The sequence below is a fragment of the Phascolarctos cinereus genome, unplaced genomic scaffold (genome assembly GCF_003287225.1).
Source record: "Phascolarctos cinereus isolate Bilbo 61053 unplaced genomic scaffold, phaCin_HiC Scaffold_2;HRSCAF=192, whole genome shotgun sequence".
NCBI lineage: Eukaryota > Metazoa > Chordata > Mammalia > Diprotodontia > Phascolarctidae > Phascolarctos > Phascolarctos cinereus.
The window spans coordinates 110,273,041-110,295,693 of record NW_027555625.1 but is presented as its reverse complement, the minus strand read 5'-3'; the positions used below and the strand labels follow the sequence as shown (position 1 = coordinate 110,295,693).

At 36.3% G+C, this 22,653-nt stretch overlaps 2 protein-coding genes across 10 annotated transcripts in view; one reads left to right on the top strand and one right to left on the bottom strand.

Annotated features, from left to right (window-relative positions):
* The window catches only part of PUS10 (pseudouridine synthase 10), a 90,801-nt gene extending 85,762 nt beyond the window's left edge, over positions 1–5,039 (top strand). For all 7 annotated transcript variants that reach the window (XM_020985499.2, XM_020985498.2, XM_020985497.2 and 4 more), the window contains one exon: positions 44–5,039. In XM_020985499.2, the coding sequence (XP_020841158.1) occupies positions 44–82 (39 nt within the window). In that variant the 3' untranslated portion in view covers positions 83–5,039. The remainder of the gene's footprint in view (positions 1–43) is intronic.
* A 2,575-nt stretch (positions 5,040–7,614) lies between these two features.
* REL (REL proto-oncogene, NF-kB subunit) overlaps positions 7,615–22,653 on the bottom strand; it is a 60,424-nt gene continuing 45,385 nt past the window's right edge. The window contains exons 6-10 of one of the 3 annotated variants that reach the window (XM_020985505.2): positions 16,536–16,640; positions 16,224–16,436; positions 12,790–12,858; positions 12,579–12,647; positions 7,615–11,099 (exon numbers count right to left, since the gene is read on the bottom strand). In XM_020985505.2, coding sequence (XP_020841164.1) covers positions 10,330–11,099; positions 12,579–12,647; positions 12,790–12,858; positions 16,224–16,436; positions 16,536–16,640 — 1,226 coding nt within the window. In that variant the 3' untranslated portion in view covers positions 7,615–10,329. The remainder of the gene's footprint in view (positions 11,100–12,578; positions 12,648–12,789; positions 12,859–16,223; positions 16,437–16,535; positions 16,641–22,653) is intronic. The other 2 variants (XM_020985506.2, XM_078149532.1) reach the window with 2 other exon arrangements.

The window sequence follows — 22,653 nt, the reverse complement described above, 5'->3', positions numbered from 1 at the left end:
ATTAATGTTCAGTTTTAATGACATTAGTTTCTTCCCCTCCCAGTCTGTCGATGTTGACTGGCCACCTGCTCTGAACGATTAACTTTCAAGATGGGAATCAGAAGAACAGCTTTGTTATTATCCAGCAGAAGACATCTGTTCTGTTTACATATTAGAGACTGCAAGATAACTTTTTTCTCCCTCAAGTGTCTTTAAGACTCACTTGGATCACATTGATCTGAACAGTTTTCTAATCATTAGCATTTATTCATCTAACTGCCATTTTTTTTAGACATTAAGTTGGTCTGAGGATATTTTGTTGTGGTTTTTCTTTTCACCCACCTATGAAATAGTAACTGATAATGCTTTTTCTCCACTTCTTTCATTTTGAGAGGTATGTAGACTACAAGATACATGTGCTGACATTTAATAGACCCACAATTCATTATTCCTGGAGAAATGAAATCTTCTTCAGTGGATGAGATATACTATGTTCCTTTTGTGCTCTGAATCAAAAAATTTCTCTGTTCTTTGAAATAAGTCAGCTGTAAGCTATACATAGGCTTATGAAACATATTATGAAAGGAAGGGAGGTGATGTAGGGGGATTGAGTGCTGGATGTGGAGTCAGGAAGACTTGAGTTCAAATCCATTCTCAGTCCCTTACTAGTGTGACCTTAGGCAAGTATGTTAAACTCTCAGCCTGAGTTTCCAAATAGGAATAATAATAGCACCTACCACTCTGGGTTATTGTGAGGATAGAAGGAGATAGCACATGTAAAACGTTGGGCAAACCTTAAAGCATTATGTAAATCTTAGCTTTTATTTTCATCAGATAAACATTCTAGGAAGTACAAAGCTAATCTCAGCTAATTGATTTTTTAAAGAATTACTTGTTAATTTTATTATAATGTGCTGTTTAGCACACATTTTACTAACTACCCTATTAACCTGGTATTGCTAACATTTTTTCCTGTGGAAGAAAAACAAAGACTCATGAGTAATGATACAGATATGGAGAGAGAGAGAGAGAGAGAGAGAGATATAGATATAGATATATATATATAGATATATATCTATATCTATATATATATAGTATGTACAGTGGATTTTCAAGATATCTTTTAAATAAAAAAGGTTGAAGGCAGCCTGGATTTCTGGGAATTGTTTGAAAAGTTAAGATCATATTTGTCATTTAAGCACTGTCATCTGTAGTATCTTGTTTGATCTCTACAATAACCCTACAGAGTAGGTGGTTTTATTCTCATTGTTGGGTATCACACTGTTGACTCATATTGAGCTTGTAGTCCACTAAACCCCAAGCTTCTTTTCAGACAAATTACTGTCTACCCTGCCTCCCCTCTTCCAGCTCCTGAAATCAGGAACACAGGCTTTCCATTATATTGGATTAGCAGCCAAAGCAACACAGTAGAAGTGTTTGTAGAGCTAGAACTGAACAAGAACCCCCCAAAGTATCCAAGGACAGAGAAAAATCAGGGAAGCACAGTGGACCGGCTGAGGAGTCAGGAGAGACATGGGTTCAAATCTCAGGTCTGATGCTTCCTGTCTGGGTGACCTTTCTGACAAAGTGATGTTGCTAAATCTCTGCCCTGCTCCACAAATTTCTGTGGCTCCTTATTTCCTTTAGAATCAAATACAAACTTTTTAATTGGTATTTCTATGATTCTGGTTTTGTTATACATTATTCCCCCTTCTGTACTCTTTGGTCTGGCTGAACTGACCCATTTGCTTAGAATCCTCTTATCTCTTAGAATCCCTAGTTTCCTTCAAAATTCTTGTGTGAAATCTTTCCTGATTCCCTAGTGCACTTCTCCTCCTCCTTGTACCCCTGCCAATACTCTTTACTTTTTATGATACATCTCAAGGATGTAAACTCCTTGGAATCAGGGACTCTCTGTGTCTCTCAGAGCTTGGCACCAGATGGTGGGGCTTGATAAAGGCTTTTTATTAATAGATATGACTTGAAATAGTTCTAGAAATGCAAACAATTGCAATCAGACAAGAAGAAATTAAAGGCTTAAATATCAAGTGCCTAATCCCTATTTACAGGTGACTTGATCTTAGCATCAGAGCATTAGTCAAGAAAGTAATCAAAATAGCTTCAGTAAATTATCACAGACTGACCTAAAAGGGAAACTTTGTATTGGCATAGCAGTTCATTTGTTACTGCTGTCTTTGGCCTAGCATGTTCCCTAAGTGAACTTGTTGATATGTGCTGATGTGTTAGCTGTATATTCACCCCGATACCTCCCTCCTTTGACAAATGCTTCTGTTGTCCTCCCAAAACTTCCTTCCAACTCTTCTCTCCCACCCCCGACATAGCCACTCCCGTATTTGGTGAAGTTGGCCTTTTCTCCTCTCTCCTATTAAGCAGGGTGGGTATACTGGGAAAAATGTGGAATTTGAAATCAGGAAAGATTTGGATTTGAACTCTGGAAGGACAGAGGTTGGAAAAATGAGTGGGAGTTGCAAATTTAGGCTTCACATGTTAAAAACCAAGAACAAAAAAACTAGTCTTAAGAATTAAAGCTGTCCTAAGGTAGAGCAGGAAGCCTGCCTCTGGAGGTAGGAAATTTTCCCCCCCTTCAAAGTCAACAAGCACTTCTTAAGTACCTGCTGTATCTTTAGGGCTCCTGGACGCCTTCAAGGCAAGACTGAACAATGACTTGTCAAGGATGTTATAGAGAGCATTCTGGTTCAGGAATAGGTTGGGCTAGCCCAGGAGGCCCTTCTAATTCTAGAATTCTGAGTCCTGCCTCTGGTATTTGTTGGCTGTGTCTCTAAAAAACACCCTGCAGTGCCCATCTTGAACAGTTATTGTAAAGATCAAATAAGATAAAGTTTGTGCTGTGCTTCAAAGTTTTAAAGTGCTGTCTAAACTTAAGCTGTGATCAGTATTCTTGTTGCTGTTGTTATGACAGACTTTCCTGTGGCACTGAGAACTTCCTGGAAAAACTTTGCATAAAATGCTTTTCTTTTTTTTCCAATGAATTTTATTAGCGTTCTTAAGCTACCGTCATCAACACAACAGCCAACCATGATTCCAGAGGTACCAGGATGACACATGCCACCCAGGTCTTAACAGAGAGGTGATGATCTCAGGGTGCAGATCAAGACACATTTTTTGGACATGACCAGTGCAAGGAATTAGTTTTGCTTGATTATCCTTACTTAGTTTCTTTGTTGTTGTTTTTTTTCCCTCAGTGACAGGGAAGTGGGAGGAAGAGAAAAGGGATTTTTATTAATTGAAAAAAATTGTGATTTAATAAAAAAAAAAAGTTACCCAGAGCAATTTTTGGAAAATATCTCACACTACTACAGAACTCAGCCAATCAGGAGGATATAAAGTGGATCAAAATAGTAGGAATACATTTTAGCTTGCTGTATGTGGGGGATATTTCCCCCTTGTTCCTTAGGAAGAAGGTCTGAGACAGAAAAGAAAAGAAGAGTTAATAGGGAGGTTGAAGTCATGAACAGATGCATGAAGTTTTAGAAAAATCCAGCCTTGGAGGACACAAGTTCCAGATCTCAGATTTTTACATCTCACAGTAATCCTGGGCAACATTCTAGGAATTGCTAGGGAGGATTCCTATGGAGTGACAGAAATATTTGGGGAGTTCTCATGATAGAAGCCTTGGCAAGCATGAGATTTCTAATTGGCACAGCTCTGAGCCACCAGGGTTTTCGGGGGGGGGGGGGATCATGGTGCTTACAAGCCAAAGGACCCACAGTTCAGGAGTGAACAGAATTAGTGGCAAGTGCTAAAGAGTTTGTGAGCATGGGTAAGTGGGTCCACATCAAGGAGAGACCCTGATGAAGTGCTTTAAGAAAACTGGAGGGTAGAAAGAACACTCAGCTCTCACCTCAATATTTTGAAGAGGATATCACAAAAAGGATTCCACAAACATTAATTAAGCAACTCCTCAAAGACTGTCAGAATAGTTGCCAATCTGTAGTAGTAGAGTGACCTCTTAGCTTTGTTTATAAAATCAAGAAATTAAGAATTCAAACATGTTTAATAAAATATATTATTGGTAACAGATGTTAGCCATTATGACGGAAAATTATTATGGTCAGTATTATGGGGGGGAATAATTTTTTTTAAAGAGGCTGTTACTTGAAGAAAAGAAATTTTGATGGGTCATTGAGAGAGTAAGTAGTTTCTTTACTGTGGTCTGTCAATGTTGATTGGCCAACTGCTCGGATGTTTAATGTTCAAGATGGGGAACAGAAGATGTTGACTAGATTTCATAGTGAGCAAATCATACCTTCAAATTTCACTTTTAAGGGCATTTTCCATCGTAATTTCCTTTGTCCTGATTCAACTCTTGAAGCTTATTTTAGAACACATGTGACTTTTACAGTGCTGAATTAGTCACTTTTTTCCAGCTCTGCAACAAAACATGGTTCATAGATACTAAAAATTAAGTTCATATTTCCTTTAGAAAGTGACAGTACATTAACTAAAACTTTTGCTTTACCTGAATATAACAATTCAAAATTTTACCCTTACTACTCATAAAATTTTAATAACCTTCAAAGCCTAAAAGGGAAAAAACAGAAAAGAGTTTTTGATATAAAGATAAGAACTTGATTATTGAATGTTGATTATTTTCTAAGGAAAACTTGATAGAATTTTCAAATCTTTCATAAGATAAGAAAAGTTTGCAAAATTGTATAGGTCAGCTCAGCATGGGGCCCCAGAAATGGAAGAAAGGGACACCTGAGCAGATGATCAGAAGGGATCTCAAATGTTTTTAATTACCTAGAAATGTGAGTAAAGAATAAACAGTTACATAAAATATCACATTTTTGCCAATATTTATATGTAAAATGACCATAGTTAAGGCAGAGACTGTTAAATAAGTTTTCCCAGGTTTATCTCATATGCAAAACTGGGAAGAGGGAGAATGAAATTCATTTTAATTTTTGCCCATAAAAGCAAATTTGAAGAGAGCAAATTTAGAAAATTGTTTTGTAATTTCCTTTATGAATTTGTTTAAATTAACAGATTTTAAATAAAATGTTCATTGTTCCTTAGAGCTTGTGTAGTATCATTTTTGCTCTGTGACTAATTATCTCAAATACACTTTGTGACTTAGATTTTAGAAAATGGGGAGGTAAAAATTATATAAAAATTTTAAAATCATAACACTGAAAGGCAATTTCAATAGCCTTTCTATGTTTAAATGTTATGTCAAATTCAATAATAGGAATAGGGATCCTTGCTTCCTTTGGGTCAGGAAACTTCCAGATGAGAAAACTTCCCCTACCAATGCAAGTTAGCACCTTTTCTGCAACATTATAGCCTTAGAGAATTTGCCTGTTTAGTTACAGAATTCTTAAATTCTGAATTAATCCTAAGTTTCTTTTATCACAAGAGTACCATGCAACATCTGAATTTTTCTTGGAGACCAGTTAAGACAACAGGATTATAATTATTTTCAAATTGTGCAATTAGAAGTACACCAAACAATGAATTATAGGCTACTGTCAACAAAAGTTTATTTTGGCGAATAAAGCTTAAAATCTAAAATTATCAGTTTCTTTTTTTATAAGTTTATGGTTCATTAGCAATTAAGAAGTCTTTCCTAAGCACCTATGTGCAAAGAATCCTGCTAGGCACAAATGAATATAATAAGATGCTCCAAGAATTTGTAATCTAGTAGAATTATATATACAGAAACAGAAATGCAAAATAGAGAATTCAGAAAAGAGATGCCATCACTCAGTAAGATTTCTTTTGAAGTGAATGGTTATCAGAGAAGAGATGAAGATGAAATTACTACAGGTTACAATGAAAACTACGTAGAATTCATGTTTTCTGACATTGTAAAACCAAAACCTGATTGTGGCCAGTAGCAAAGCATTTATTAAGCCAACTCCCAACCAGCTAAAATTTTGGGATTCGATGGAGTAAGTTTATGATGAAAGACAAATTTTGCCTTCTTCAATTTGATAATAATTCATCAAGAACTTGTGTGGCAGACAACTGAGCAACCAAGACATCTTCCTAATAAATAACAGCTGTAAGTGAATAGCAAGTAAAGTAATTTACACAATAGAAAATAGATTTAAATATTAAAAAAACTTTATAAAAAGAATCATATCTTTTTATATTAATCTTGGGAGATGATTTTTTTCTCATCAGACAGCTAATTTTTTTTTAAAAGAGTGCTTGATTATATTAAATATCTGTACAACAAAAAAACTAAGGAAAAACTCATGGAAATTCAACAAAACTTGACATCTAACACACATATCTGTTTAAAAATTAACAAAATAACTCCATAATCCATGATAGATAAGGATATTGGCAATCTTCACTAGAGGAAAAATAAATTATTGATAATTATCACACAAGAAATGTTCAACCTCACTAGTAAAGATACAAATCTAAACAACTTTGAGCTACCTAATTAAATTTGGGGAAAAATTTTTTTTAATCAAAAAGATTCTGGTGGGGTTGTAGAGATACACTTAAACTTATTTATCATAAGTGCAATTTCAAACCAGTCTAATTCTTTTAAATACCAAATTGGAAATAAGCAATAAAAATTACAAAAATAGTCATGCCCTTTGGCTTAATTACATTGTCTAAGAATATACCCTGAAAGTGTTTGTTTTAAGAAATATCTGTTCAGGGGGGCAGCTAGGTGGCTGTGTGACCCTGGGCAAGTCACTTAACCCCAATTGCCTAAAAAAAATCTGTTCAAAGATTTTCATAAGAACATTACTTTTAATTTCAAAAGACTGGAAAAATCTAGAAATCCTATTATAGAAGACTAGTTTAATGTGGCACATTAATATAATGGAGTACTGTAATGCAAATAAGACCAATGAGTATGAAATATGCAAAAAAGTCTTGAAAGATCTTTATGAAATCATGCAAAGCTAAAAAAAAAAAGCAGAAACAGTAACAGGTTATACAAGACCAAATTAAGAGGAAAAGTGAATGAAAATATATGGACTTGAGAGGAAGTAGCTGGAAAGTCTTCTATATGCTGAAATGTAAATCATGAAGAACATTTCATTGTATTTGAAGTATGATAATTTCCTAATAAATTTTTTTTAAAACTTAAAGTCATCAGTAACTCAATACTTAAAGGTTGGAGGATGCTGGTTAATTTAATTTTCTGATTATCTGAGGTTTGATCAGCAAAGCATTTCAACCCAGCTGTTCCAAACCTTTGTAAAAAAGAACCAGAAATAGCAAATACTTAAATAAAAAGTACAAAACTAGATAATTTGATTTTTCTTTATTGACATATAACAACTTTCACTTTGGTTATTATTCATGGTCATTGATGAAAATTTAAGAGTAAAATATTGGGCTAAATATGTGCCAATTCTGGGATATAGTTTTAAAAATGTTACTTGTTTTAACAAATCCTTAATATCACTTTGTCTTAGGTTGTCTTATGATTTTCCTCTTTATTCCAAAAGCCTAAGAATAATGAAATGTTGATTAAGGTTTCCAGTTGTATTCAGGCATGGGACAGGTTTCATCTGTGTCCATTAACATCAAATCAGTCCTTAAAATTTCTCCCCTTCCCCCAATTTATAGCCTATATCTAAAAAATCAGAAATTTCTAGGAAATCAATGAAGTAAGAATTCTTCAATCAAAAAGCATTTATTAAGTGCCTGTATCAGGCACTCTGCTATGTATTGCAGATACAAAGACAAAAATGAATCAGTCCATGCCCTCTGGGAGCTTACATTCTAATCTGGGGAAACAATATGTACACATATAAGCATAAATACAAGGCAATTTAGGGTTCAGCGTGGAGGCACTTGAAACTGTTAAGACAGTTAAATTTCCAAATTACAAAAAGGGATAAGGAATAAATTCAGTTGTTAAGAAAATGCTTTTGAACCATTAGTGGATTTATACCCCTTGAAGTATATGGAATTACATTCCCATCTTAAGCCCAAATAAGTACATAAGGGGAGCCTAAGAATACTGGTGGACCCAGAAAGGCAGAACTGGAATAACAACGTAATTGGGGACAATGTAGGGCAGGGTACAACAAGAACTGGGGACTAAGGAAAGAATGGGTGTATACTCATGCAAAACAGTCTGAACAACCTGAGACTGAAAGGAAATGGAGCCTCCAAACTCTTACTTTGAACTTGTTTGTGGACCCTCTGGGGAACCTGGATAGAAGCTCCCTAGGGAGGTCAGCACACCCTGCCACAGTGGGGATGACCCTGCACGGGGACAAGAGGGTGGCACTAGAGTATCAGATTCCCCTCAGTCAAGGAGACAAATGATCTCCCTCAATGAAATGATTTATGAAGCCATGGCCCCTGCAACTCTAGTAAAGAGTGAGCCAGTAGTTCTGCCTTCTCCTGGCCTTTTGAGCATTTATGTTCAAGGAAGCCTTACACAATTCAGGTTGATCACCCACACATTCGAGCCAGGACAAAATTTTTTACTGGAAAAAGTTCTTACAGGATAACTGGGTTGGGATTTATTAATGGGACAACTGCACTCTCTTAGGAGATGTGACCTAGTAGGACTTTGTCAGTCCAGAGAGACTCTGGCACTCCTCTAAGTTGCTTAGTCCATAAACTGGCCCTACCTAGATTATGAGATCCCTAATGGAACCACATGTTCCAGTTTAAGAACATTCTAGTTTAGAATTATCCAAAGGAAAAGATAGGACAAGACAGCTCAATAAATACCTTACCAATTGAGTTTTGTTCCATATGCCAGCATTTCTTAAACTGCTAAATCAAATCTTGAAAAAATAATCCCCATTTTGGACTATCTATTGCACTATTCATATATATGTATATATACATATATATATATATATATATATACACACACACACACACATAAATGTATATATGAGTATATACATATATAATGTATCACCACTTGCTACAGAAGTATCTGGGGAATCCAAATCATCAATTAAATAAGGGAAATGTGATAAAATCATTACAACATTTTAGAAAAATAACCGCAAATATTCTAGCCAATGTTCCAGATTATAATGTAAATATACATTCACGTGATTTGGTCTTTCACATCTGTCACCATGAAGTGGTTTTGTTAGCAGTTACACTGTTTGAGGTGTATTTGTGTCCTCTGTCAATTAAAATGGCCAGCTTAAGAAATTTCCAAAAAGTGAAAACTCAAAATTGGATACTATAAAACTTTAGCGTGCATCTCTACCTACCATGGATGTCACTCACAATGGGGTAAAAGTTTCGTATTTCAAATAGAAAAAGCACTCTGCCCAATTACAGCAGCAAAACCCTCCATATTACAAGAAAACAAAAACTGGAGTCCCATTCTGTGGTATAGCTGATTTGATTCATTTTGGCTTGGCAAGCATTTATTAAACACCTGTTATTATCATCGTCTAGACATTGTGCTAAGCTCTGGGGATATGGTGCCAAAAACATTCCCTGTGCTCAAGGAGCTTACATTCTTCTGGTCAGTCAGTGTCAACTTCACCTGATTTAAGACTCACTTTTGGTGAGATGAAATAATTTCACTTTCAGTTACGTAAAAGTCATCAACTTATTCAAATTAAAAATGGGGAGAAAAATGATCTGGGAAAAATAAGATGATAGGGAAGTTCTCCAAATCATTCCCAGAGGTGAAAGAAGCTATGAATAAATGCCTCTATCCTAATAGCAAATCTAATTTAGCTTCTTTGAAGGAGCAGAGAGATGTTAAAGAGACATTCAATAATTACAAAGAAACAGCTTTATCCCATGAAGAGCTGGGCATGAAACAAGTGGAATTTCTTGGGAACCTGCTACCTACTCCAGGTGATCCCGATGTTCTATCCATTTTCTTTCAGGCCCAGGCTTTATTAACAGCCAGGAATTCTACACAGTATGCCAAACAGCCACAGGAGACCCCTTAGGGGTCGGTCACCTGCTGCCTATAATAATAATGCTGAAAAAGTTTTTTTTTCAATGACATGGTCATTACAGTATCTATGTAAATAATTTGCTTGAAAGCAAATATGAAATCAATCCTGTAAGCGTGTATAACGTCATTAGAGTAAAATGTTTCTAAAGTAAATTCTGGAAGGTTTATTTGCTTGTGTACTGGAGCCTTGATATAAGCACCCTCTTCAAGTAATTCCTTCAGTAAAACCAATGCCGTAGGTGAAACTCTGTTGTAAGGAATACTTTGGGCACTTCCACGGCAACCTCCTCTGGACAAGATCCGCAAAAGACACCAAATTCACACAACAGCAGACTTATAGCAAGGCCCCAGTGCATCAGATGAATGTAAAATGGTGCATCTTAGGTGCATGACTGCAAATATATATTCAAAGGATACAAACTCCATTCTAATTAGACAAGTTCTGTATTAAACAAGTCTAAATTGACTTCAAAGGAATTAAAATGATCTTCACTTTGCAAATTATCATTAACATAACACTGACTGTTAGGCACAAAACTTGGGTTATTTGAATTAGGGTGGCCTGATGATTTTGATTCATTTACTGTGCTGTTCTCTAGACAACTGAAATCTACTGGATCAAATACATCTGACTGTGAAACCAAGAGAGCAGGACTGGCGCTGGAGCCTGCCGTGGACACCCTGGTGGCAGGCATGGGATGGACTGGCCTCCTGTAGTCTCTTGGATTTAACCCCGAGTTATACGATGAGCTTTCAAGGTTCAGGCTGCCATAGTGCACATCAGCGTCCATCATGCTGTCACTGCTGGATGTTGTAATGTTCATAGGACGATTCTGCAACATGCTGGAATTAACACTAAAGAGGTCAGCCTGGGAAAGGGACTGAGCTCCAATTCCATTGGTACCATTGTTATAAAGGCAAGGATCAGAAGTATCTAGACTACCCGAAACAGCTATTTCCAGGTAGGACCGGCCACTCTCTGAACCAGAGGGAAGTGTCCCTGTTGAAAAACCATTTGGTGAATGTGTATTAATTGAGTTTATTGATGTAGGAGGAGTCATTGATGGCCAGCTTGAAGAAGGATAAGATATCATTGAAGATAAAGTTGAAGCCGTTTGTGACATTGTATTTGGACTTGACACCAGTGGCGAAGAAAAGTAAGGTGGGACTTGATGCATGGTTCCTGGAGTTCTTTGCATTTCTGTTAGAAGTACAAATTTTAAAAAAAGATTTTTTTAAAAGTAATTTTTTATTTAAAAAGTATTTAAAAATTAAGATAATATTTTAAAGCATCTTAACATTCAATTATACATAAAGTTAAATAAGTCCTAACAATGTAATTCACATACCTCTATAAACTTGGGTACAAAATAGCCAAAGTCACTTCAGGTAAAAGTATTCTACTAATGTTTGAATACTGCTGTTTACACTGAATTTAAGCAAATGATTTTGTAAGAATATATAATAAGTATCAGTATGTAATCTCATTTAGGACATTATAAAAATCCAGCTTTTGAAGCCCATATGAGAAAACTGAGCATATTTCATATAAATATTAGAGTGGAACTACTATCAATTAGAATCCAAATAACCAGGAATGTTTTTATCAAAAGGTAACATCAAAAAGTGGATGAGGCATGACACTGGGTGTTGAGAGGCCTAGATTTAAATTTTGCTCAGATATTTAGTTGTGTGATCATGGGGCAAATCATTGAACTCTCAAAACCTGCTGCTTCAACTGTAAATTGGAGGTAACACTTAGACTACTTAATGTATCACAAGAGTTGTGAGGAACGTGTTTTGCAAACCTTAAAGTTTAGTGTATGAATTATTACTGTATGCACTGCACTTTCAGGAGAAAAAGGAAAATCAAAGGAAACATTTTCATATCAGGATTTATTGAAAAATGCATATACACAATAAATAAAATACACTACAGATTCCACCCAATCTCCTAGACCATCTACAACTTCATGAACAGCACTGACCTATGGTAAGTAGTCAGAAGGATGACTCTAGGGCACCGCAAGATCCTCCTTCATATTTATAACTCAGGATCTCAATGACTTGATTTCATCAGTGGATACTCCGGTACCATTGAGTCAGATTAAAATACCTCGCTAACTTCCAGGGATGGTAACACTCAGGAGATCTTGTGCCCCATTGGCCTAGTCTATGAAACTACAAGGTCACTTCCACACCATCATGAGGCATTAGGAGGACTTCAGGAGAGGCTCAACAATAAAAGAGATTATGTTCAAAGTATTATATTTAGTAAAATGTGCAAGTAAACCAACACATTTTTTAAAAATTTCAAGAAAGCTTGAAACAAAAGATGATTTTCTGATCAAGTTTTAGTTAACCAGAAATTCAATTACCAGAATATCTTTTTCTCCAGACATTCCAGTTAGTTATGTATTTACTGTAAGACTTCATTTATTCTCTAGAAAATTAGAGTAATGTAAATATGAAGAACATAATCACAGTTTCAAATACTGTTTTGTTTTGTACAGACACCAATGCATTTCAATATGTTATGGAAAGTGTATTTTAAATTTGTGGGGAAAAGTCAAATGAGCAATTTTTTCTACATCAAGAATGGTGGAAGAATATATAAAGCACACTGGTCTTTCTGATTTCTGTATCTGTACAAAAGGTCGAATGCTACAGAAATAAATACCTTTTTTGATGATTCTCCCTTCTCCAGTCAATCGGGGAGGGCCAACTTTTGGTCTTTCTGGAAAACTAACTATAATTTTTAAAACTTTAGTTAGAATTATTTTGAAATTTACATTTAAAAATCAGATGAATTTAAAATATTAAATAGGTTAGAAAAATCTGGCATTTAATTTTGAAAACTGGTAAAATGTTTAAAAGTAAAAAATCCTTACCACAACCTTGCAACAGCTTCTGGAAATCTAAAGTTGTTTTTTGTTTCTTTGATTTATTACCATATGGATCTGGTTAGGTAAGACGGAGGGAAATGCATTAATCACACAGTTATGCTTCTACTCTCTTTAAAACAAATGTTTTAAATTTTAAAATTTAATCATAAATATATAGAAAAGTATACTTTAATATACTATATGTATTCATATGTACATATACACATATGTCTATCCACATATCACATAAATACATAGAAAGTATGCTTTAAATCAGTGTACATAGGGAAAGAGAGAAGCTAAAGTAAACAAGCATTTATTAAGCACCTACCACATGCCAGGCACTATGCTAAGAACTCTTCAAATATCTCATTGATTCTCTCAACAATCCTATGAGGTAATGCTATCATTATCCCCATTTTACAGTTGAGGAAACTGAGGCAGACAAAGGTTGAGTGATTTGCACAGCTAGTAAGTGTCAAAGCTGATTTCAAACTCAAGTTTTCCTGACTCCAGCCCTCTATCCACTGCACCAACTAGCTGCCTAGAAGTGATTTAATAACTATAGATCGTTGTCAACACAAGATTTTCTCTTAATTGTGAAAAGTATTCATTTCTTCTGTAGGATTGTGGGGAAAAAGAAAAGATTTAAAAGTTGATATCAGAAAAAAAATTCACACAGCATTCTAAAATCTGTAGTTTGTCAAACAACAAATAAGAAGTTGATCATGTTTGAATTCTAAGAGACCTGTCAAAAGGCTTTTTCTTCATACATGCACAAAGTTTCTGTCAATCTGACCCTAATTTATTTGTTTAAAAGGGGTTAGAGTAAGTCTTGGTAAGAAGATAGCATGAATTACTTCTCCAAATCATTCTAGCTTTTAAAAACTATGTTATACTTTAAACCTATGAATTACTTACCAAATAATCTTAATTCAGAATGATTGCTAGGGGGTATTTACTAGAGAATTGAACTTAGATGAAAATATAAGGCTTCTTTTTCACATGAGAAAGCAGTAAGTGCTTTTCTCATGTTAGCTAAGTAAGATAATCTTTATGAATAAATGGGTAAAGATAGTAATTTAATCAGTGCAAGGGAAAAGAAGGATTAGATACTTTTATTAATGGTGATTAATTCATAAATGTATATAAACAAAGAAACAAGTGAAAGAAAAAAGGATATTTTGTTAAGTATTTAAAATGTTTATTCTTCTTTACAGTTAATCAGAATTCTTTTCCCAGGGTCCATAGAGAACTAATAAACTTAGGATTAATCAGCTAATTAATCAAGAAACATTAAATGTCCTTTACTCAATTAGTAAGGACAAAGAATCATAAAAAACACTATATGTGATGGCAAATAACTGCTACTGATTTGATGAATGTTCTTTTCAAAAAGCAAAATGGAATTTACAGTGATCCTACCTGCCTTACCAGGTTGGTGGGAGGAACACAGAATCTTCTATTTAGAGCAAGAAGGGACCTCAGAGTTCATGTGGTCCAATCTCCTCATTTTACAAATGAGCTCTATAAGGTTGAATATGGACCTGCCCAAAGTGGGCACAGGTAATGGAACTGGAATTTTTCAGGTTTTCTGACTCCCCAAACCAACTGTTCTTTCCACTACACTAAGAAAATAACAGTGTATATGAAAGTGTTTTTTAAAATCAAGTATTAAAATTTTATATCCAAACACACAACACATATTAATGTGCCATGTAGATGGACATACATGTGTATATGTATATGTGAGTACATATATAATTTTTCTGAGTACACACACACACATATATATACCTATATATATACCTATATATATATATCTACACATATATATACATATATATATCTACACATATATATACATATATATATCTACACATATATATACATATATATGTATATATATCTACACATATATATACATATATATGTATATATATCTACACATATATAAAGAATAAGCAGTTTAACTTTCTAATCAACTTGAAAAAAAAGGAGCTGCAAAGATTTGCCTTACATCTGACATTCTAATCTTAAAATGAAAGCCATAGATTATTTTCAGCAAAACCCTTTTTAGGACCTTATTAACTCCCACTAAGTCTCTAAATTCACTTCTCTACCTCATATTTCCACTCCCTCTGCAAATTCCCCACCCTCCATGGCCTATCTGCCTAGCTCAAAGCCCTTCACTATGACCCAGGTGTGAATCCCACCAGAGAGGAAACCATGCACAGGTAATCAGAATTCACACCAGAGAGAAATTCTTTCTATGTAATTAATGTGAGAAAGGCTACATCTGGAGGACAAACCTTGCTAGATATCAGAGAACTCAGATGGGAGAAAAGCCCTTTGCATATTATGAATGCGGAAAAGCTTTTAGCCAAAGGCCAAACCTCACTACTCTTCAGAGATCTCATATTAGTGAGAAACTCTTTAAATGTGATGGCTGTGGGAAAGCTTTCATTGAAAATGAAGCCCTCCAAGGCCATCAGGGAATTCAGACTGACATAAGCCCTTTGCTTATAATGAATGTGGGGAAGAAGCAGAAAGTAAGACAGAGGACCTGTGTTCCTCTCTTGACTGACTCTTATTATCCCTGTGACCTTCAACAAGGCATTGAAGTTCTCTGAGCCTCAGGATCATCTTTAAAATGGGGGAGGGGACATGGGGTGGATATGATGGCCTCTAAAATCCCTTCAAGCTCTAAATCTCTGATCCTCTGATCCCTTTGAGCCTCAGTTTTCTCATCTGTAAAAGGGAGATCATCATATATGAACCTGTAATGCTTACCTCAGGGTTGTTTTTAGGTTCAAACCAAATAATGTATAGCAAGTACTTTACAAATCTTAAAGTGCTATATAAATCTCAGCCATTATGATCGCTAAGCTGTAGACTCTCATTCAACTTCCTGTTTCCTAACCCTGTCCTGTACTTTGCCTGCCCCATGCCTCAGCTCATGGGGCTTCTACCTCCCTGCACCAGGTCCAGCTCAATGCCATCTCTTCCAAGAAGGTTTCCCTGGTTCCACCTGTCCCCTCCTCACTCTGGAAGAGACCTCTTTCTCTCCTGAGTGACCTAGAGTACTCTGGGCCTTCTACTTGTAATTCTTTGTGTCTATGTCTACTCTTCCTACCACAGAATGGAAGCTCCAGTGACAGCAAGGTCCACTTTTTATTTTTCATATGCCTCACAGCAATCAAAGAATGCAGCTGCATTTACAATGTAACATTTATACTATTTAGCAGTCACACAGTTGTTGAATTAATGGTGATTTGCAAAGGAAAGTAAATAAAAACATAATTGGAAGTACTTCCAAAAAGAAAAGTATAAACTTACAGACACATAAATGAAACCCAGATTTGAATCAATAATAGAGAAAATCATAAGCAAAAGTATCTTTTATGCAATAAAATTTGTCTTTTGTGGTAAAATGGTACCTTTTTCATCTGGCAGATATCGAAAGTCCATGGATTCACTAACTTCCTGGTCTGAAGGTCTTCGGAGCTGCATTTTTACTGTCACTGGTTCGGTTATAGCTTTGTAAAATGGTGGTGTTCTGAATACAATGGCTACTTGACGATGTACATCTGCTTGTGAAAAGCTACCTTTAGCTTCCCAATCATTCAACACAAATCGAACTTCTATATCATCTAGAAAATGAGCAGAAATATTTAATAGTAGGTGATTAAAATGTAAAATGTGTATATTTATATGAACTAAATTTAATAAAAGAACTCATATAGGAATACCTTTCTGAACTTTGTCACAGAGTAGGAATATTTCATCCCCTCCTCTGACACTTCCACAATTCTTGTTTACTCGACAGATTCTTAATTCTGCAGTGTTAGGAGCACCTAGAAATAAATAGAGAAAAAACTGAATGGATATTTCAACAATATCTTCTATTATTCAAGAGTAAAGCTGTGGTGGATAATAATAATAATAATAACAATGATAGCTAACATTTATGTAGAAATTACTATGTGCTAGGTGATGGGGCAATAGGACCGGGACCCCTAAAAGTCCCTGAACTTTCCCACACTGGTTTAAGACCATGTCTTTGCCTTGAACTTTCCCACACTGGCATTTTGCCTGAGGCATCTGGCCCATCCCAGTCTACCTAGATACATACACTGTGGCTCTCCCACCACTTAACTCCTTTCAGTGTCTTCGGTCTGGCTCACCCCAGGATACTTGCCACTCCTTAATCCCATCTGGACCCTTTCTCTTTTGCCCCAGGACCAGCCCAGGCTATTGACCATTCCTTAATCCCATCCAGATGTTCTCAGGGCCTTTTCTTGTATGTAAGTATCAGTCTTATCCCTACCAAACTCCAGATTTACTAGGAATCTTGCCCACCTTCTGGTGTTATAAAAAACCTCACTACTTTGACTGAAAGAAGGCTTGAATGGTCAAATTCTTTTGAGGCAGACTCCCTGTACCCTTGCATTTTGGGGTTCCCAGTGTTGAGGTCTAGGGGAGCACCCCAAACTGCAACATCAGACACTGTACTAAGCACTTCATAATTATTATCTCATTTGGTCCTCACAACAACCCTGAGAGGTGGGTCCTGTTATTATCCCACAGATGAGGAAACTGAGGCAAACAGATGTTAAGATGTTAAGTCAAGCCCAGGGTCATACAACTAGCTGAGGCTGGATTCAAATTCAGGTCTTCTCGACTCCAGGCCCTGCACTGCACTCCATTGCACCACCTAGCTGCCCACCAACAGGACAGTGATTTGAACATCAGATAAAGAGAATCACACCTTTTAAACAATACTAAAGGCATCTGCTTCTTTATAGCCACTCCAGCAACCTACTTCAGGTCACTCCCCTAGTTCACTAGGGCACCAAAGCTAGAGTAGCATTCCTAAACTAACTGGACTCCTCATCTGCAGACCATCTCCATGTTGCCACCAGCTGCTGCTGCTTCATCATCATCCTCCTCCTCAGAGCTATCAGAACCGCACTTGGTTTCCACTCCATGAACATCTGCCTCCCTCAGAATAAGGTGGTCACCTGAAATCTCATCACCCCGAAGCCTGACTCGGTCTCTGATACTCAGCGCCTTGCTGGTTCTCAGATCCCCCAGCTGCCTCTCCCTGCTGACTGCATGGTAGAGCAAGAAGCTCCTCCCAAAGTGTTCTTTTACCGAGGGCTCAGAACTTTCCAGAGAAGGCTCCACTTTCCATTAGTGGTTCTGCTTGATTTCCGACACAAACATCATGAGCTTGCCCCAGGTGCCCTCTGGGCTCCTCCTTCCCTTTCAGCTTCCTCTTGCGTATTGTCTTCTCCCTTTGCAGGGTAGGACTATCATTCTTTTTATTATTTGTATCCCCAGAGCTTAGCATATAGTGCCTGGCACTGAGGAGTCACTTAAAAAAATGTTTAGTGAATTGAATCAAAAATTAACATAACTGACATTTATATAACACTTTAAGATTTTACAAAATACTTTACATATATTCTCTCATTTGTTCATTGCAATAACCCTATAAGATAGGCACTACAGGTAATTTTTATGCCCATTTTATGGATAATGAAACTGAGTTTCACAGAGATTAAGTGACTTACGGATTCGAACTGAGGTCTTGTCTACCTCCCAGCTGAGTGCTTTCCCCACAATACTGCATCATGCTAGAAGTCACACTATCACTACATGATTCCACTACTGGAAACCCTCCAATGTCTCCTTGCTGCCTGCCCAGCTATGTGACTTGACAATAAAGATCTTCTAGCCAATCAGGCTTACTCACTGTTCCCCCCAAACACCTACTACACTTTACTGCTTTTGCTTGTTCCATTTCTTCTACTGGCACTGCCCTTTCCCGCCCCACCACCCAGAAACCCTACTCTCCTTTGAAGCCAGAAGAGATCCCTCTTTCTTCTGTGCTCCATTAATTAGCTGTCAGTACACTCATATGGCACCTATACCTTGTATCATTGATACCTGTATGCACATCTACCCTAGCAGATGGTAAGTTCCCACAGAATGAGACTATGTCTTGCACTGTTTGAGGTGGTAGAGTTGGTAAATATATCTTTTGTTTAATCTTGTTTATACCTTCATAGCCATGATAAGTATTCAAATATACAAACAATTACAAAAAAGTACAAATCAAAAGCCTTGAAACAATAAAGCTATGCAAAAAAAAAAATTGTAAACTCCCCAGTGTGTGCTGCTACTTTCTGACTGTTTAAAGAGAACAAAAGCTGAGCGTATTAATCTTAACAAGATAGTAACTAAGTCATCCTAGGCATTTAACATGCATTGTGTTTCTGTTTAATGTGCTATGTACATATGGTCAATGAACACATTCTATTGGATTTCTTCATTCTGCAAGTCTCCCATATATCTTCAGATTCACCATTTATTATAACACAGTGATATTATATTTATAAACCATAATTCTTTCAACCATTCCCCAACATCTGGATGTGAAGTTTGCTCTCAGGCTTTTCCAGACTATTACAAACAGTGCTGCTAGGAATCTTCTCATACAATTTTGTATCCCCTCTAGCATCCTGTGCAACAAACTTTTATTACTTAACAAACATTAGTTGAATGAAGGACTACTGACTATATGAATGAATGTACGGATGAATGAATGAATAGAATACTGAACGGTGATTATGGTTTTAAAACTGTATTAGCAGCTAGAGGAGAGATAGACCCACGTCTTATTTATATAACTGGTTTCACATTCATACATAGCATCAAACATATGTGATGACTTTCAATACAAGTATTTCAACATTTCACAGTCTTTTACTAGGAGTAACTTACAAAACAAGAAATAAACTGGTATTGAGAGAAATGGTAATATCCTAGCAAAACAGTAATTCCCCATTTTTATGAATAGAAAACATGGACAGAATAAAGGTCCAAACCACCATAAATATAACTGAAGAAAATAAACATTTCTTTAGGAGAAAATAATATTTAGGAAAAATACAAATAATAGAAATTAGAAAAACTGTGTATTTTATTACTTGTACTTGTTACCATAAATACCGACCATTTAATCTGGCTTTAGGGGGAAACAAGTAGCAAACTAATGAGTCACCATCTAGTATATATCTTTTTTAACTAGTTGTTAACCTGACATAATATGCTTTGATTCCAAAACAGCTAATTAATCAAAGGATCTTATGAGTGGGAAGGAACCTTGGCAGTAATGTAGTCCACTGTCTCACTTAATGCAGGAATTCCCGCTATAGCATCTCATGGAAGCTCCTCTGCTTAAACACATCCAGTTGTTCCTGTTCTTGCTCTTCAGTCGTTTCAGTCCTATCCAACTCTTTGTGACCCAATTCGGGGTTTTCTTGGCATAGATATTGGAGTGGTTTGCCATGTCCTTCTCCAGATCATTTTACAGATGAGGAACTGAGGCCAACAGGTTTAAGTGATTAGCCCAGGATCACACAGCTAGTAAGTGTCTAAGAATAGAGTGAGCTCACTATTTCATACGGCATACCATTTCATTTTTAAATTGCTGATTGTTTTGACATTATTCCATATTACTGAGTTGCAATCTGTCCTGTGATTTCTATCTACCAATCCTAGCTGATATGATTACAGAATCATATATTAAGAGGTAGAAAGGATCTAGAGACAACTGAGGTCACACCCTCATTTTACAGATAAAGGAAACAAAGAGGTTAAATGCCCAAGGACATAACAGCTAGCAAGCAGAAGTCATAATTTAAACTTAGGTCCTGATTCCAAATCCAATTCCTTTTCTACTATACTCTAAAACAACAGCTACTTTCTTCCAAGAATCTTTTCATATCTATAGCTCTAACAAAGTCTTCCTTATTGGTCAGAACGTCAGTAAGACAAATTAAGAATGTATCAGACGTCCTGCTACTGCAGTGTGAGGTTTTCCTGTAAATTTCCAGAGTCTGAAGTCCCCTGTATCTTATCTCCGTGTCCGTTTTGCAATGAAGGTTCAGAAAATATCAACCTTATCCTCCATCCAAGTAAGCAGCCTGGAGTATTCTCCCATAAACATCACTTTTATTATTCTCTCCTTTTACTTTGGTATTTCAATGGATTCATGATCTCATTGTGGGTACTCCCTACATCAATGTACCACAGCCTATCAAAACCTTTGTAACTGGTGAGACTATGTCTTTCCTAAAATTCCCAATAGACTCCCATTGCTCAGGAGGTTTTCCTTGTTGTTTTTAAACATTTGTGTGGACACAGTGCAATGGTCAAACTGTTCATCTATTACCTCTTCTTTTTGTTACATGAGCAGTCCTCCTCTTTTTCTAGACATAAATGTCTCTGATGGTGCTTTTCATACCCTTTCTCAAATACAAGTAAGTGATATGATATAGCCTATTTATACCCACCATGTGTCTTTTTCCATTGCCCTTTAGGTCATCTGTGACTTCAAGTTTTCTGAGACTGTGGTTTTTATGCAATCATACAAAATCAACAGGAAAATACTGGTGTTAAAAAAGGGAGTAGCTAGCAGCTCCCCTACTCAATCCAGTCTGATGTCCACTTCCTATTCACTTCTGGGCCCACATTTAATTATGTGGCACCATGGGAACAGTAAGTAAGGAGCGTGCCATAGTAGACAGAAAGTTGGCCTGAGAGTCAGGAAGACTATGGTTCAAGTCCCACCTCTGACACATACAGGTTGTGGGATCCTTAACAAGCCATTTAACCTCAATGACCCCAGCAACTCTCTTAGACCCCACATTGTAGAGAAGGTACAGACCAGCACAGACAGAGAAGGTTCTTCCCCAGGAGCTCTCTACACTGATAAAATCACAGTTCTCCTTAATAAAAAAAATGTCGACAATATGTATTTTCATCCACTCTGTTTTTCAGATGAGGTTTGCAAAACACTTTTTTCACAACTACCCCAGAAAGTATACAAAGAATTCAAACCCAATTCTCCTGAATGCTGTTGATATAGTTCACCAAGATTTCTGGAAAGCATTTGACAAAGTCTCTTCCACTACCCTTATAGGCATGATGGAGACGTGGGCTATATTGGTGGGCATGGAACTATTTGGCTGCACCAAAAGAAGAGAGAAACCAACATTAGTATATGCTTCTTGAGATGGTGCCTATCTAGCACATAGTAACTGTTTAATCAAAGCTTGTTGAATTGCCTAGAATTGACTAGGGTAGTCATGGTACCACTCTTCTCTGGTCAGATCACGTGTTAAGAATTATGTTCAGTTTGGGATGCCATATTTGAGTAAGGATATTGATATACCAGAAACTGACCAGAAGAAAGCAGCAAGAGTGGAGGGCCACAAGAACATACCATAAGAAGGATCATTTGAAGGAACTGGGGATCTTTAACTTAGACAAGAGAAAGTTTTCGAGGGGACATGATCGCTATCAAGCATTTGGTGGGCTGTCATGAGGAAAAGGAACCAGACTTGTTCATATCTCCAGAGAGCAGAATTAGAACAAAAGGTTAAATATTACAAATGTTGGTTTGATATAAGGAAATAAAAATTTCTTCATGACTAGAGACACTTGGAAAGAACTATAATACAAATAGGCAGTTTTGTCTCTGCCCTCATAACTGCCTATTTTGTATTATATATAATACAAATACACTACAGTTATGACCTGATTGTGCCCTTTTAGCATCTAGTAGAAGCTACATTTTTGCAACACGCAGGGATATAGTTCAGTTTCCACCACTTCAGCACATAATTTGCATTATAAATCTGGGTTCCTTAAAGATAACCTTTCTGAAGTTTCTAGTAGCAGTGACATAAACTGTTCTCATAAACTTCTCCATTTCTAGTAACAAATCTGCATAGCTGAGTTAACATAATCAGTTATAGCCTTCTCTTTGATATCTTTATGCTGAATGTGTCATTT